At 38.8% G+C, this 18629-nt stretch overlaps 1 protein-coding gene across 1 annotated transcript in view; it reads right to left on the reverse strand.

The window, feature by feature from the left end:
- The window catches only part of CUL4A (cullin 4A), a 36307-nt gene extending 17758 nt beyond the window's left edge, over positions 1 to 18549 (reverse strand). Inside the window, exons 1-10 of the mRNA XM_085215151.1 lie at positions 18321 to 18549; positions 17869 to 17984; positions 14455 to 14559; positions 12244 to 12312; positions 10481 to 10554; positions 9173 to 9335; positions 6711 to 6800; positions 5763 to 5845; positions 3857 to 3924; positions 890 to 1008 (exon numbers count right to left, since the gene is read on the reverse strand). Coding sequence (XP_085071277.1) covers positions 890 to 1008; positions 3857 to 3924; positions 5763 to 5845; positions 6711 to 6800; positions 9173 to 9335; positions 10481 to 10554; positions 12244 to 12312; positions 14455 to 14559; positions 17869 to 17984; positions 18321 to 18480 — 1047 coding nt within the window. The 5' untranslated portion in view covers positions 18481 to 18549. The remainder of the gene's footprint in view (positions 1 to 889; positions 1009 to 3856; positions 3925 to 5762; positions 5846 to 6710; positions 6801 to 9172; positions 9336 to 10480; positions 10555 to 12243; positions 12313 to 14454; positions 14560 to 17868; positions 17985 to 18320) is intronic.
- Positions 18550 to 18629: the final 80 nt, after the last annotated feature.

Genomic DNA, 18629 nt, shown 5'->3' on the forward strand with positions numbered 1-18629 from the left:
AGGCAAGGTCCTGGTCCTCCTTTCCATATTTTTCTACATATTGCCCCAGGTAATTACATATCTATGGGCAGCAGGTGGTGGAGACACTGCTCAACTATAAGCTTAGCAAACTGTCTCAGCTTTGGGGGTGGATGGGGACATGGTCTCTCTCCAGGTGCTGCACATAACTCTAGGTATGCGTAAGCCAGAAAGTCACCTCCACAACAAACTGATGTTGTGCACTTTGCCTCTAAGGAAGAGGTAACCATGGATTATTCAGGAGAGAACTACGTGAGGAATTAACTCCAGAGAAAAATATTTTCTGTGAAGCTTTGCTGCTTCATCTGCTCAGAGGCAGCACGTTACCTTACTATTACACCTAGCTAAACAGACCAGAATTATCTAAATACCACTTTGATCACAGATTTTCAAATGGAGTGTTCCTTTCAAAACAACTTAAGCATTCATCTTACTGACTGCATTGCTCTATGTTGGTAACATGAAGCACTGCCAACCTGCAGCAGAACAGCTGCATTCTGCTATTCTCCTGTATTTCCAAGTATGTAAAACAGGTGAATATATTCGTACTGAAACTCAATACATTCTACAATCCAGCATACTCTAAACAAGTGTGCATATGGCCCTATCTAGAACTAAACCAGAATAACTTCTTGTGTATTGTTCAAATGTATGATGAAAGCAATTCCAAGTAGTTAAGAATTTAAAATCAAAATTTAAGTGTTGCTGTTTCTCACCATGTGATTATTTTTAGGGGGGGAAGAATGCATTAACATATTTGCTTAAAACAGCTTTGATGCATATGCCTAATGATATACTATTCTTCTTTTTGATAGAATAAACCTATGATAACAGCATACATTTTGAGGGTATTAACAGATCTGTGAAATACCTTGATGTATTCACTCCAATGTTGTAGAAGAATCTGCTGCCCCCCTTTTACCCTGCTGAACAGCTGGTATGTCTGGGTCAAATCTGATATTCTGTTTTCATCAAGCAGGTTATCAAGTCCTTAAAAGGAAAAGAAAAGAAAATCAGAGGTGCAAGCAAATTTGAATAGAACTGCGTAACACAATTGGAAATATAAGAAAACCAAAAATCTCTATGAAATACACCAACAGACTCTCCAGCGTGCTTAGAAGTACAAACTTTTAAAGACAACATTTCTAAAAGTGAGTGTTATGCTCAGGGTTAACATGTTCCCTGGTATAAACCAGCTGAAATGACTCTTGTTACAATATTTTAAGTCAGCTGAACTACTTTCCCAATAAAGTGCTGACTCAAAGCCTTTTGCAGAATGTTTATGAACAGTACTTGTTTTTAAGTGTAGAGTTCTATCAAAAGATCTCACAGAATCTCTAAGGAATGTCAAAAACTATGCTAAGTAAAATGTCCTAAATTTAAAACAAAGATATATATTTGACAAGATTTTTTTTTCTCTGGAATATGTTGAGTCATGTTTTTAGATTAAGAACACGATATAAATGGTCTAATCCATACTGATGTAATAAACACAATTACAAATTGTTTCCAAGCAACTTTTGCCTTTTCAGTTCATCCTACATGAGACTAGGCCTTGGAGTAATGAGTGGAGAAACAATGCTTAAGGCTAAATGGAAAGCTTTTTACAACTACCATATTCTCAAATTTTACATTGAATATTTACTCCCAGTGCAATCACAGATCCACTGCCTGGTGTTAGTGATAGAGGCTCCAGTAAAATGGGAAGGTAGCATTTATGCCAGTGTTTAAAATCCAAAAAGCTTGATTCTACACAAGTTGACAATGCACATCATCAGTGTAGCTGATACTGTACAACTGTTCTACTTCATGCACAACATATATGTAATTAGTTTAAAATTTTAAATGGTATTAGATTACAAAGGATTTAAAAGCCTTACTTAAATATTCCCTTTTTTACTCTCTCCTTCATCTCAAAATACTGCAATTTTAACTTATTTACATGTTCAGAAAGGCAAATAATGTTCAAGAATGATGTCAGGTCAACTTTTGCCCACTCTGAGAGAACAGAAGAATTAAAATACTTTAAAAGTATACAAAATAATAAATTACACAAACTTTAACACGTGTGACTGATGTTCTTTTGGTGCTGAAATTTGGAAATGCCAATTCTATCACATCCAAGCATCACTCCCTCCTCGTTTAGGAGACCAATGCAGTATTTGCTTTGTTACAACCTAGCTGATAAAGTTCAGCCTTCCTTCTTCCTCTGGCATACAAACCGTGATGGAAAAAAAATACTTTGTGACATCCTTGACCAATGAAAAAAAAAGATATTGAGGGAATTCCTCTGACACAACACACAACTTCCAGAAAGCACTGTTACAGCCTTACAAATTTCTATTATAATCACAATGGAAAAAAAATGCAGTAACTATTAAATAGCAGTCAGAACAATACAAGAAATAAAGTTCGCATACATACCCTGCATTTGTAAGCTTTTTTTTCCTGTATCAAACTGACTACATCATATGCCTTCTCTCTCCTAAGGAACAAAACCTACAAAAGGCAGTATCTTCTTCTACTTGCACTGAATACTAGGATGTTATAAGTGGATTACAATGTGCCCTGGATCAAATGAATGCAGAAAGTGAAGTAAGCCAAGTGATGTTAGACTTGCTTCTTTTTTTTTTTTTTTTTAAATAAATAAAATGTGTAGACATAGAATGCAAAAGAATCCAACAGTATTACAATCCTGAATTATAGTAACTTCACAAATGTAGATGGACAGTGAATGTACATTATTAACCAAGAGAGAATGCAGATTAAAACAAGAACATTTTGTGACTAAGCCAACTGACGAACACATTTATCACTGGCAAAGTGACTTTAAAATAGTACTAAAAAGCAAGCAAAACTGACACGTATCAACAAAAGTACAGGTTATTCTTACAATTATATAAAAATAACTAAGATGGAATAAACAAGCTTATTTTTGCAAGTGTATTGAAAATAGTGAAATAACCTATTCCCAGAGTAGTTCAGAGAAAACTGTATGCATATGTCTGTCTTTAAAAGGGGAACAAAGAAATAAGCAAAAGGAGTACATCTATCAACCCAAAAGTATTAAACATTGATGCGCTGGAGGCTGAAGATAACAGAGTACTAGGGTCATCAGTACTGCAGCAGTAAAAGAACAAAGCTATAAGCATAACTTGCTAGAAGATCTAAAGCCTGAAAGGTGGCTAGTGCAAGAAAAGAAAAGGATCACTTAAAATACTGAAAGGTCAGACCAAACCCAGGAATTTAGGGAATAAAGACAAACACTAAAAGTTAAGAGGGAAAGAAAAATGCTGATTGGAAGACACTAATATCTGAATAAAGAATTCCTTAGAAGACTTTAGTTCAAATCTGGATTTGCCAGCCAGAAGGTGCAATACAAATAAAAGCATAAGAAGTGTATTGCCTCTGACTGCTGTAAGTTCCAATAACTCACAACTCCTTAACCATCCAGTCACAAGGACATTGCACTCACACTCTGTAACCATCACATAAAAAAGACTACAACAATATTTGCAGCTTTCACTCGGAAGTTTGCAAGTTCAAGGAAATCAACACTTCCAAAGCAATCCCTAAGCCCATTGCTCTGAGCCAAAGGGAACTTATGGGGTTTAGCAACATATACAAATATGGAATTACATTTTAGATATTTGTTTCCACATACAGGATCTGATGGCACAATGGCTGTAACAGTTTTATTGAATTAGCTTTCTGTGTCCAAGGAAGTTCTTTTTCCACAGCTAATACATCTCATTAAATAAAAGCTATGGATCCTATAGTTATCACAGACTATGAGAATCTGTTGATTATCAACGAATGAATTAATTTAAAAAAATACCTTTTTGCAAAATAGCTGTTAGGTGTTCTCCTAGTAGTTGTTTCTCCACACAAGCAATCAGTGGTTTCCTAAATAAGGCAAGAGAAGTATATTAGAAGTACTACGGTATAAGGGAGTTACCTCCTGTCACAGTGCATTTGTGAGCAATTCACATTATCATATTAAAAATATCAACAATTTTCTACTTAAAACAGAGCCTACATGTTAAGAAAAAAAAGTGTTATAACAAGGAAAACAATGAACCATGGATTAAAAAACAAATTCAGTTTTGAATACTAAAAAGCAAGCTATAACAAGCAGGAACTTAAATACCAAAAGTCCTTTTTAAGTCCCCACCTTTGCCAAAAAGCCACCTATGAATGCCAAATAATTATATACAATATACAGTTTTAGGCCCTTCACATCAAAAGAAGGGATTCAAATTTGCAATTGTCCAAAAAAGAAAATAGGGATGATCAAATTATGTAACAGCAGTTGCAAGAGAAACAACTGTACACATTTGGGTTTGGACTCTCTGACCTGGGAAAGAGATGACATACATAAAGTAGTACACTGATGGACAGGAAAAAAAGTGAAAAGGAACAGGCTGATCACTCTCCTTTCCAACATAGGAGCTGGGGACATGAAATAAACAAAAGAAAGTGATCTATTACGTGGTGGCTGGTGTGCTGCTAGGAGGGGAATCTCCTTGCCAGAAGATGCCATAGATGGAAAAGCTTACATGAATCCAAGCGAGATGGCACAACTATTTCAAAGAGATTCACTGCATAATACAAAACAGGCAAACAGCACTAGGTTCAGAAAATATGCTGAGTTGAAAACAGGCAGGTACTAGGACAGTGTTGGGGCACCACAGGTCCTTATTCTATTCTTTCCTAAAGTGCTCCTAAGACTTCATATACAACACCATTTTTATGACTACTTTCGTTTTCCCTGAAACTTCCAAATATTGCTATCTACAACTGCGGATTGTCCTCAAGAACAGGATTCAAGGTTGCATAAAATATCATCTGTTACCCCAGAAGACCTTCTGCCTACAGAAAAAGTACGGATAACTGGTCTGCCTGAGGCAGAGGAGTATTTACTAAGAAGCAGATAGAGTATCTTATTTACGTACAGAAATAATTCCATATGTTTTCACATGACTAATTTTGCATGAAGAAGCTAGACACTCTGCAAGAAAACTCAAGCTCAAATATGTACCATGATATGCAAGGCATGTGCTTAACTAGTTATTTTCTTCATATATATAGGACAAAAAGAGATAAGTTACTCAATTATCCCTTTAACACCCAATGAAATGCCAACACCACCTAGCGGAAATAAAAAGGTGAGAGGGCAAAAAACTCTAAGCTAATTCTATCTAGTTACGTTCTTTATTTAAAAAGAACAACTGCTGCATTATTTATAAATTATATATACATTTATAGCCCATCAGTGACTATGCATTCTTATCCCAGTAAAATGCATGCTCTTACTCAATATCTCAGTGAGGAAAAGAACAAGCTACCTTGAACAATCCATTGGCAGCAGCTGTACCAAAGCTGATCCACTGTAAACTAACATGGAATGTTTGTATCCATGTTCTCTACTCTATGTCATAATTTACATTTCTTCCCCGTAGGGAATGTTCCCTTATGAACGTTCAAAATCAGCTACTAATTTCAAAACACATATGTGAGTTATATCTGGTTGACTTCAAATGATACTGGAAGTTTTCTAGATGAATTTCTCCCCTTTTACTCAAGGAATATTTGGATTTTAAATAAATAAAGTCTTTAAAAAAAACAATAAAAACACCAAATAGTATCTACAGAGATGATCTGTGTCTCTACAGCTATGGATAGTCACACTGTTTTATAAAGGACGCTTGACTTATGCTAAAAATGACAAAATTTGTACTCACTGTGTGCTGTGGTCTAAGTATGTTATCACTCTGTCTCCTTCTTCTTCCAAACGTTTACTAACATGGTGAAGATATTCTGGGACCTTGCAAGATAAGAGAATGACAAATTCAACAGTTAAGTACAATAGCATGAATGATCATTTTGTATTTTAAAACTACAAATTTAAAGAGAGCACAGATTGGAAATAACTATTCCACAAGTATGTAATGTGTTACACAATCTATGTTTTTACTAATCAATATTACCTCATAATAAAAGTATTGTAATTGCACCTACCTATTTTCTACTGGTCAAGAGTCGGTGTTAAAATTGAATTAATAAAGGTAACATGCTCTATTTTAGACAACCAGGAAATACTGTTGTACGTTTTCAGGAAGAAACACATCTTCAGGCTGCCCACCACAGAGCATAATTTCATCTCAAAAGCACAGAAAACAAAGATGTCTCAAGTCTACTTAACTAATAAGTAACTGGAACAAAACAGCAAAATAAATGCAAATATATATATTAATATATATTAATATATATATTAAAAGTGAACAGTTAATTTAGCTACTAAGTACAGAGTAGAATGGTGCCAGTGGATATTTCACAGCTTTTGAGCCAAAATACTATTCATGGTACACTTTTAAGCTTTACATAGATATGAACTTTTTGGCAGCATGACTTTAGCAACAGAAAATGTCACTTGACTTCTCCACCCTTATTTTATGTTCCTATATGCAATATACAAATACTATACATGTATATATATATTCATACCCAACATTATGGCAAACTGGAATCAGTTCTTTTCTTTGATACAATATTGCAGTCCCCAAAGCATAAACATCATTTGCCCTGTAAATTTCTTTTAGTATTCACTCTGTGGTGCTACCAGAAGTTCCCACATAATCCCATAGCAGATGGAATTAAAATAAAAACAGTTAACTATAGCATGCACCTACCTCTCTTTCTTGCATTAATCTTTGGCCCTCTGCAGCATATAAGCAATTTGTTTCTTCCAGAAACCTCTGTTCAAATGATTCTTTGTAAACCTGTTCGAGAAATCAATTTAATTACTTACATTAAGCTGCCAATAAAGGTAGTGTACCCTGGTTGTCAGGCATAGGGGGCAAGTAAAGTCTCAGGAAGGCAAAATAAATGTTTAAAATAAACGCCGAAGTTTGCTTTTTTCCCTACTGGTTTTAGAAAGACTACAATTGGAGCTGACTTCCCAGTGTAGCAATAGGTGTGTGCTTCAGTCATCAACACTAAAACTGTCTAAACTGACAGGTTTCTGTTTAATTCACACAAACACCAGCACTCAACACAACAGCACAGCAATGACACCTAATCCATGTGAGCTCAAGGCCCCCACTGGTATTTCTGCGCCAGTTCCAACTGGTAAAACAAAACAGGTAATTCCCAACAGCAAAGTGACTATGCTCTCAGTAACGAGTCTTAGGAACAAACCTGGTAAGTACTTTCAAATATTTGACTTTTTCCTCAGTGCATCAAACAAAATATCTGGCTTGACAGGTATTCAGACTGTAGCCGGTGCTCAGTGTCATAAGCAGACATTGACTGATTGCTTTAGCCATCTCTTTAAACAGAACTGAACATAAGATTTTATTTCTTACCTTCCTTTCCTTCACTAACTTTCTGAACTACGCTAACAGCATATGAAATTATTCCTACATAAACCACACATAAAGCTTTATAAGAGGGAACTGCAATAGAAGAAGATTTATGCAAGCAGGAATCAGCTTTCAGCAGTTGGTCTTCAATTTTGTAATTGCCTAAAAATTAGGAATGAGTAAGAGCTTAACTGTTTTTGAATGAAATGTAAGATTTGCATTATTAATTCATCTTTCACTACAAGCTAACCTCCAGCGAAAGAAGAGAGAGAAGCAGAGATCCTGAAGGCAGGATCATAACTATATCTGTGCCTAATAATACAAAAGAATACATTTTGTTAGGTTCCCTAGTGAAGAAAGAAAACAACACTTCTGAGAGAGTGAAGACTGCAGGCTGAAATACAGTTCTGTAAGAAGGATACAATAAAGGAGATATCTTTAGTTAGCAGTGTACATTGCTAAATCACTGGTAATACCTACAAAAAACTGATGCAGTTAAGAGAAGACTGGCAAGCAACAGGAAAAAAAAAAGTAGGAAAGAGCACACAAATCAGATCTATGTCTTCAGATCTGTTAATGATTTTTATATCACACGAAGTTTCTTTTCTTGAACAGTATTATCAGTTCTAAATCTTTTGGGTACACTAAAAGTTATGGATGAAAGTCAGGAAAGTTAACATGGAAAGCAGAAAAGCTATGTAAGCTCCCAGACTGAAAGACACTTTTTAATAGTCTTTTATCATAGAATTGTAAGGGTTGGGAAAGACCACTACAATCACCTAGTCCAACCATCAATCCATCCCCACCATGCCCACTAACCATGTCCCTCAATGTCACATATCTACATTACTTGAACACCTCCAGGGACGGTGGCTCCACCACCTTCCTGGCAGCCTGTGCCACTGCCTCAACACTTCTGGTGAGAAAAAGTTTTCCTAATATCCAATCTGAACCTCCTCTGGCACAACTCAGAGCCATTAACTTTTGTTCTATCGCTGTCAACGGAATAAGAGTCTGACCCCCACCTTACCACAACCTCCTTTCAGGGAGTTGTAGAAAACAATAAGGACACCCCTGAGCCTCCTTTTCTCCAGACTAAGTATTCCCAGAGTTTTATGAACCCTTCACCCTCTTTTTTAAACCTTTACCAAGTCATGTAATAATGTACATCAGTTGAGAATAGAGCAGTAGAACAGATTCTAAGAATGAAAGACCGCTCCTAAATTTTATTGCACATCATAGGAGAAGGACAACATACATACAAGTCAAAATCATATTTTTTTTCTATTGGTTGATTGCCAAACATTTATTCTAATGGAAAGTTTCATTCATCTACAGACTGACCATAACCATTTGAAAACATCTGCCTTAACTTTGCATCTCATTCCATCTTTGATTTCTCTGCTAAGCACTTGCTGAATTGGTGATTTTATTTTTGTTGTGATAAGAACCAAGATCTGGACTAAAAAAAAAAAAAAAAAAATCTTTTCACAGTAACAGAGGCAGCCTTTTTTGCTTGCTATGCTTATCCTTCATTAGGATTAGAAAACAAGCAATTAACACAGACACGTCCCAGCTAAGAAAAAACAAGCACAGAAATCTCATTTAAAAACAGAGAATGAAAGACTGTGGATTGGGCAAAGAAAAGGGAACCACTTTTTCAATCTGTTAGCCAGATTCTGAAGCACACGTTTACTAGAATAAAATTATTTCAGTACAACACACACATCAGAAAAGTCCGAAGTCAGTTTCTAAAACTAGTGGTAATGACTGAGGTTTGCTGTACTCACCTGAAGATCAGACAGCATACTCAACAAACTACGCAGCAAACTTCTGTCCACTGCTTCACCACTTCTTTCTCGTTCAATCAGCAGAAGGATTCCATCAATAGTCTTGTTTTGAACTTGCTTATCACTAATGACATGATTTCTAAATAATTCCAGCCCCATGTCCCTGTGTGAAAATGAAAATTAATACATCACTTTGTTGATTCTTTTAAAAAATGTGCATGTTTGAGAAAATATGCATGTATAAAGATATGTATTATATATGTATATATTACACAGAGAGAATTTATTAATCATGTATGTATTCTATAAGAAGAACTATCACAAAAATATAAACTGAGGTTCTGCCAGATGCATAAACTTCAGGTCAGAACTGTGACTGGCCTGCATCTATTTCACATAATAGACTATAACATTATCTGTTTATCGAAAAAGAATTACTATTGTAATTTTGAATCTGAATATATATCTGAATTAAATATAAATAAATAAATGGGACATTCTCAGTACAAGGAAAAAAAAAAAGACCAATTATGAGCAGACTCCTTTGATGGCTTTCAGTAAAAGACAGCCTAACACAAAAAGCTGAAGGAAGACCAATGCAGAGCGCAGAAAGGAAGACTTCATGTGGGATCTAACCAGCGAGAGAAGGGAGAAGGCTGCCAGCTTCCTCCCCAGGCTGAGGGGAGGACACAAGTAATACATGCAGGGAAGAGGTCCACTGTTACTTCAGCATTTTATCTACATCTTTTCTTGCTTTTGACAGAGTACTGACACCAGAACATTTCGGCAAAGCATGGGTTCGTTTGTCTTGGTATGATACAAAATATCTCTCAGGAAGAATGCGGAGAAATAGACATGGCCATGGGTTGCTCAAACTGCAGCAGCAAGCAAGGGTTAACCTCAGAGCTCTGAGCCACAAGTCTCAACACAAAAGGCAAGGGCAGGAAACATGATCTACACCTTGTGAGTGCGCCTAACATTTAAAAAAAAACAACAGAGCCAATAGCCAGGCTCTGAACTTTGCCAAGCCAGGAGCACCTGAAGAACCACTAGACTAAAAGCAAAGGCCCAGAGGCAACAGCCTCACCCAAACTTGGCAGCTGATCTAGACCGACCTTCCTCTTTTACCCTCATATTACCTCCCGGGAAGGTGGATATGATAGAGACTTAAGTTTCCACAAATTAATACAAAAATTTAATCAACCTACGACACAGCTCAAATATAATGTGAAGAAAAAAAATATTTTCAACCTTTACAAATACAGTACAAATTGTACAGATTAAAGGAGCACTTATGTAGATACCTACCATATAGAAGGAAGCATTGAATTCTGAAGTACGTATGTACGATCCAAAAATAAGAAAATGCTTCTGATCATGATCTGAAAATATATGAAGAAAACATTTTTCTCTTTGCCGGCATGTAGCACTTTAAATTATAAAGCAAATTCTGAAAAATTACATCGCAAACACATGGTACTTTCATTGCTGGTACACGAATTTTCAACCCTTGTGGTGACCTGCATCTCTACTGGAAAGTAATTTATTAATATTAATGCTATGACTAATCACTATAACCAAATACATTCAAGACAATATTCAAATTCATAAGCAATTAATGGAATAGTTTTATTAGCATTAGTGCTGTTTTAGTGCTACTGAGATACATATTTACTCAAGCATAATCATCGACTTTCAGTAAACTGCTGTCACAGATTTCACTTAAAAACGTTTTAGGCAGACAGTAACAAACTCGGCAATGATGTCTTCACAGTGAAAGTGACAAAGTTTATGAGAAAAATAAAGATATATTAATTATAACAAGAGGAAGAATGTGTAAACATATTCTTTTTTAAATAAGAGAGAAAAGGAGCGAGTTTTATCTTATAACTCATTCACAAACATCCATTTTTACTTTCATTCATTCAAAAGGCTGCACAGCTTTTAATTTAGCATTACAGTACCTCAGGATGTCCATGCATAACTCACTGTCAGGCCAGGTACTGAATTTTCTATCCTCAGAAGCCTACTCAATCCTCCTCTAAAGGATTTCATTGCTTCTGAAGCAGTTCTCAAGCTGACACAATTTCTAGCCAACCATGCTAAAGTAAAACAGCAACAAGATTGGTTTTGTTTTGTTTCCTTGAACACTGCAGGTGCTATCTCAGCACCTGGGCAAGAAAGCCACTTTCTACAGGTTGTTGTTTGTTCTGAGGAGTAAACACAAATAAAACCAATAAAAGGAACACTCGAAAGTAATTAAAGACAACGGAGTTCACAGAAAAAAAAACCACCATATTTTTTTTTTATAAAAACACGGGTCCAGTTCAATTAAACTTTCAAGGCAATAACCTTCAACCTTAATTTCATCAGACTGTGGAATTTGTTCAGAATGTTTTCCACAACACTCTCCGTTTTCATTTCAGATAAAACATGCATACACATACCTGCCCATCCCTCACAGTGAAGGGAAAAGGAGGTAATTTGGGTGCCCCACTATTTTGGGGACCTGTAGCTAGAGCTTGCTGACAATGCAATGAAAACTTAGAATTATAATGAAGTGGTCTTGAAAGGCCAATTCCTATGGATTGTTTTTGAGAATGCACTTTTTCCTGGTAACAATTTAACATAGAGGTAGGTGACAAAAAGGGGAGAAATAAAGAGATTCGGTTATTTAATCTTCATGTTTCTCAGCCCAGTAAGTCAGGATATTCATCTCTGTCTTGCAAAAAAATACAAAATAAAAGTCACAAATTAACCTAGTGGTTCAAGCTATCTATATAAGCAAAGATTGAAGAAACTGGTGAACAACTTCACTGGAGTCAATATGTTTGAGTGATAATATTCCAGCTGGTCACCATTATAAAATCAATGAAGAGCAAACCAATAACACAGCAGGATGTAACTTTTGACAATAGAACTGCTGCTCCCAACCAGCAAAGGGGAAAGTGAAACATCCTACTGAAACTTGGAGGAAGTGCAACAGAGACCCAAGTTAAAACCATGACAAATCCCCTTTTGCCAGACTGTACATCTCAAGGATACATATTCCGAACAAGCACTCAACTTACCATTTGTCTGCAATGATCTTGCCAGCATTTATTTATCTTCTTTAAAAATAAAAGACTATCCAGAGAATCTGTACAGCACCTATTAAGGAAAACTAGCTTGCCAGTAACTTTTGAGGTCAGATTCCAGAGATGATCTTTGCCAGCCATTAAGCAAATCTCCTTCGTGGATATTCCGATGTTACTGGGACTACCTAGGGATGAACAGTTAATTGCAAAGCTTCTGCCCAGCACAGGATCTGGCAGCTCTCCAAAAATCCTCCCTATGTTTTCAAGGAACAACACTCATAGCCCTTCATTAATACCATCTAGCGACTGTACTGTCTAGCTCTAACACAGATTTAAGAAAAAAATCCCATCAGTGTCAAAACCAACCTTATCACCCACGGAGGTGAGCTGGATAGAAAGGTTTACTTTGTTTAATGAGTTCACACTGCACACCACAGGAGTGACCCTAATCTCTTGAAAGCAGTTACAGTTTCAAATAATCCTCAATAAATCCAAATAGTGCTCTTTCCATATACATCTCTAGGTCTCCTTAATTAAACCATAAAGTTTTACTTGTAATACAATGGATCCAATTGTTGCTTGTGCTGTCAGAATTCTAGTGTATCACGAGTAAACCCAAAAGTGGCTTTGCCTACCTTTCTTACACAATGCCATCTCCAACTTCCTCTAGTCAAATCTGATTAATCTAATCTCATGTCCTTGGGATATAAAGCAGTATACCTGTAGAACACAGAGTTCTCAACTCTCCAAACATTGCTTCCTCTCCACAAACCCAATAGAACCAAAGTTTTACAGCTTAAGTTGTAATAACATTTTCTCAATCTGAAAACTCAGGGATGCAAAACTGGCCAACTGTATACTGCTTTAAAGCAGACCAAAGATCAGTTACATTTAACAGGCTACCGTATTGAATAATGGAGTTTTTAGTTGGATGTGATTTAAAAATGTATGAAATCAAACCTAAAAAAAAAAAAAAAGCCACAATTAAGAGGTGAATTCACAGTGCCAATTCAATATCAGTGTTTCATGTATGACATGTAGAAGCAAGGCTCTTTTACTGGGACTCAAAAAAACTTAAACAAAAAACACCATGCTGGAGCTAAGTCATATAAAAGGGGAAAAAAAAAAAAAGAAACAGAGAAAGCAATTTATTTTCTTTGTGAGCGTAGGCACCTACCTGGAGAATGCGGTGAAGCGAGAAAATGAGAGTCACAAACCTAAGCACATTAAAGGCATTCAATTAGAAAGAGGGCTCTTTCTGGGCCCCATTCCCTTTTTTCTTCTTGTTTCAACCAATCATTTTCTGTAACAGAATATCCACCAGAGACCTGGGAAACAGGGCAGGCACTCAAATCACTACAGCATCTGTTCACCCCAGCACTCTCCAGCATCTGTTTGCCAAGACACTCTCTGGGAACGACCTGCTGGGAATAGGCTCTACTTACCCTACTTCCCCAGCAAGTGCAAACCAGTAGGCTATTATGCACAAGACACATAAAGCATGCTCTCAGCATGCAAAGCACAACAGGCTTCAGAAAACAGTGCTGGCTGCACACAAGCTTCGTGAGGAAATCTGCAGGCACTTTTGTCATCAAAAGAGAAGCTAGTAATAGAACTTGAGAAAACAATGGGGAAATTTGCTGTCAAATGCAAGTGCTCTGAAGTCACAAGCAGCCAAGTGATCTTCTGAACTTTAATCTGTCTCCCAAGGTACATGTGAGGTATCTGAAGGGCTCAGTGAATGCCTCCATTACACATCACTGCTGACCAGTGGTCATACAGATAGGCTTAAGAACTATCTCACAGAAGACTCCCAGTTGTCTTTTTGTTGTTAAAAACTATTTTTTCTTCAGTTATTGCTACTGTAAGCATCTCCACCACACACTTGCCACAAAAATCCACACCTGCTGTTAGATATGTCAGGATTTCAGACTCATAGAGCTCCTGAAGTTTTCTAGATTAGGTGTAGCATTTGCACTCATAACAAAAAACAAATACTTGTTTTAATGGTTCATTACCACCATGCCTCTAAATACTGAAACTATTCCCTTGGATGACTCAAGTTGCTCATGGTCCATTTGAAAATATGTCAGTGGTAAACAAAGCACCTCTTTGCACAATTTGCAAACACCACCATTAAAAAAAAAAACCCCACTTACTTAAAAATAATGAAATCTAACAATTTCTTTGCACAGGAAAAGGATATTCCCTGAATTGAAGGATCTGTGCTTTCACGTGATCTTCACAGACTTGTCGCAGCTGTTTGTACAGTGTAGCAGAGACTTTGTAGGAACAGAGGTTTTCCACAGCCTACAACCAAAAAAGTTAACAGATGAGATTAAAAAAAATAAATTAAGTGAACTCTCACTTTTGTCCCTGTGTAATCAACATTTTTTCCTCACAAGAAACTCAGGGGAATGCCAAAGAGAAAACGTAGCCTCATTTGATACCACTGCCTATATTTAGATTTTGTTCCAGGCATGCTTTATTTTAACTTGTGTCCCGTATTTCAATAAACTATTTTATTAATAGACCACAGCACCTAAAATGAATCACAATGAAGACAGCCAAACATTCTGTGAGGATTGTGGAGTTTACAGCAGTATTTTTGGCCATTCAGTGCTTCACAGAATGTTAAGCAAAGCAGTTAGATGTGATGAGATAGTCAGCTCATCTCTTTCTTTAACCTCACCTCAGTTTCCTTTCTTTTGTGAGACACTCCTGTATCATACTTAGAGCACTCCTTCACTCAGACAACTACAAATGACCCAAGAATCTTTTCCTTTGCTCCAAAAGACTGACAGTCACATATTTTGCTGATGAATTTGCTGACAGCATCAGTGAACCTGGACAAAGTCTTGGTGTTTTCCCAGGGCTTGGTCTTTGTTTTTCCTCAAAGTTTAGCTTTATCTGTGCATTTTGTTTGAGATGTGACAAGTTATGCTTAATGCCAGCACATAACTCTTTGCCTCAGTACCAGCACATGTTCTCCATTCTGTTTTACTTTAAGATCACAAAAAGAACTGTTAGCATATGAACAGATAAAGAGAAAGGTGAAGGGGAAAGTGGCTCTTTGTGCAGTGGCACTGGCTTGAAGTATGCTTCAAACCACAGCCTTATCACTGCAGCAGTGCCTTCAGGAAGCTCTTTCTGCTTTCCTTTTTTGACTAAGGCAGAGGGGAAAACCAGTAATTTCCTTCTTCTGCATGTTTTGCTTTGTTCAGATTTTTTGCTGCCTCTGAAAAAATCTGATTTGATCTTTATTTATCTTGCACACAATGAGTCTCGGGAAAAAGCTGTAATAATAATTATCACATCTATTATGACATGAGAAAGACAGCACTGTAGGCTCTTCACCTACACAAGCCATGTACAAGTTTCAAATAACCATATTAATGGCTTGTTTTGAGCAGAGTCTTCTGTTTTAGCAAGCTACTTACTGTTGCTTGTACTATTTCCTCTGTCAGTTCTAATATCCTGAAGAGCTTATCTTCCAAAACATACAAGATGGAAACAAATAGGCATTACGTGACTACTTTTTTGTTTATGCTGTTTTTTAATTCCAGTCTTAGAACAGGTTATGTGAGGTGACCTCTGCAACAAACAGTAATCACAGAACTGTTTGTCAGATATTTGGTTATGCTTTCTAAGACACAGCCTTTCCTATCCACCCACACAAAAGTCTGATCAAGATTCAAACCAATTTTTTTTTTTTTCCCTTTTACTGCAACAATGTTCTATTCCATGCTCTCAAGGACAGCTGCTGCCCCATTTCAAGTTATTTAGGATCTTGTTGCGAAGGGAATTTTCTTTTTCCATTATTTTTATCACACGCTCCTCACTTGGCAGTTCTTTGCACTGCCCCACTTTCTGTATCCCATCAAATATCAGCCACTTCCACCCAGATCCAGGCAATCTACCACCAATCCCAGACATCACTTCTATTTTAGTAGCAAAAATTGGCTGCCACCATCCCATTGCTCACTGCCTCTGCCAAGCACCTTTGTGCTTTAACCCATGCCACCACTGCTGCTTGGGAAAGACTATGCTTTGGGTTTCCCACCAGGCCCTGTGATCGTTCCTTGTTTTTAACTCTGCCACCGTGCCAAATTAAATAAATCAATCAAGAAGTTCAAAGGCAGGCTGGGGTACCGCTGCCTGCCGCACTGAGCACCAGCAGGCTCTCTCTCCTCCTCTCACGATGCCAGATAAGACGCAGAAAAAGGAGCCCTGCCAGGTAGAAGCAGTACACACGCAGACATTTTCCCTATGGATGGCTCCATGCTCACCAACCGAAAGTTACAGCAATCTGTATGTACAGGTCAGGCTTCTAAAAGATGCGAACTTCCTCTTATTCCTTTGGCAGAAGGAATAAGTATGTATGCATGGGCATGCTCACAGCCACCACCCAGCATACAGGAATCTTGCTGATTTGCATCAATGACTTCCAGACTACTGGGCTGTCTTTGTAACATGCACATTTTTACAAACAGGCAAACAGAACAAGCAAAAAAGTACAGTTCTCTCTTCACAGCTTATCTGAGATCTCCCTCCTCCTCTACTGCTAAAGCTCAAGTCTGTGCCCTGGCAATTTCATACCCATATTACTATAATCTCATTTCTGAGCCTCTGAAAACAAGTTAGGTAACATTCAAAGCATGTGTTTTTTCTAGCTGGGCATGAAAATGCAGGATTTCTCAAATGCTCAATTTAAAACCATCAAATGTATTATGTAATACAGATTCTGCAAACCTGTAAGTATTAGCAGATGTATTTATCAGTCCAGCTTGAAGGCAGTAAGTTATATTAGGGCAATATGCCTTCACACAATGAGCCATTTTGATGCCACACATTACACTCCAACTAATGACACAGAGAAGTCAGGTCAGTTCTCAGACTCACCCTGATTGTTCCCTGCATAGACTCAATACTGACTGCTGCCTTTCTCCTCCCTCACAATCTCTATTTTATGGATCTCATTGAAACTATCACTGTTGAATATTTAGAAAATTTGGGGTGAGGATATTAACATCTTCAATGCTGATGTGGCAACGAGATCCACATCTGCAGAGAAACACCCACAGAACGCTCACAGTTAACTTCAGCTGCACGGCACAATTTACTGCATCAATAATGTTTTATAACAACACGAGCACTGTGATTCTTTCCTTCGTTCCCCAAAGAGTACTGGCACTGAAGTCTGAGTGTTATAACAAATACTTTTAATGCTGGCCACTCACAAATGCCAAAGCACATACCAAAAAAGCCATTGTAAAAGATGGATGTGCAAAGCCCAGAGAGAGCAAGACCCCACTATTTTCAGGATCTGGAGCAGGCAGAGCATTGGGGTGGCTGGACACCCAAGTGCAGCTCTCAGTATCTCCTGACACAAGTTGCTTTTTCATGGGCCCAGAGCTCACAGAGGAGCTCTCCAAGGAGCTGTGAGAGGCTGAGGCATAACACTGTGAACTGTCTGGAAACAAAGCACTAACAGAGTGTTCCGGAGGTGTAATCGACCTTTAACAAATCGAAATACATCCTGCTTGATCCGAAGCCCTGCGAATCTCAAAGCACTCTGTCCTCCTCGTTAGAGCAAGAACAACACCCTGTGAGTCTTACCTGGTAGAGCTCCTCGAGGTTGTATTTAATAGAAGTGCTGCTCTGAATGGCTGCCACCGCCTCGTGAAGTTTGCGCCAGGTGTCCTGCGTGTAGTTATCGGGCAGCTTGGGCCTTTCTGCGGGGGAACACGGAGGCGGCTGAGGGCGGCCCGAGGGGCACGGCTCCCCGCAGCCATCTTCCTCCGCTCGGCCCAGGGGCGCTCGCCGGCACAGCCACAGGGCGGGTCGCGACCCTACGCGAGAAGGCAGCGCCTGAACGCGGCCAGGCCCGGGCCTCCTCCTTCCTGCGGCGGGGCCACCCTAACCCCGCGGCTCCACGCGAGGCCCCGGGATGCGGTCACAGGAGCGGCGGCAGGCTCCCCGCGTCGCGGATAAGGCGGAGCGGCCCCCGCGGTAAACAAAGGTGCGGAGAGGCCGGCCCGGCACCTGCCGCCGCTCGGCCCCGCACCCACCTCTGAAGTTCTTGATGACGAGTTTCTTAGAGGCGGCGGCCGCGCCGCCCCCGCCGCCCCCACCGCGCGTGGCGGCGGCCAGCGAGGCGGGCTTGGTGAGCCCATTAGTGTGCCCCACCAGGGCCGACAAGTGCGGCTTCTTCTGGGCTTCGTCCGCCATCTCCGCCCCGGGCGCCGTGTCCGGCCGGGGCAAGGCGCTGCGTTGGGCTGGGCTGGGCCGCCCGGTCCCCGCCTCCGCTCTCCTCCTCCTCCTCCTCCTCCTGCACCTCCACCGCCCGCCCTCCTTCCCTCCCTCCCTCCCCCCCGCCC

Source organism: Meleagris gallopavo, chromosome 1 (assembly GCF_905368555.1).
Source record: "Meleagris gallopavo chromosome 1, MGAL_WU_HG_1.1, whole genome shotgun sequence".
Lineage (NCBI taxonomy): Eukaryota > Metazoa > Chordata > Aves > Galliformes > Phasianidae > Meleagris > Meleagris gallopavo.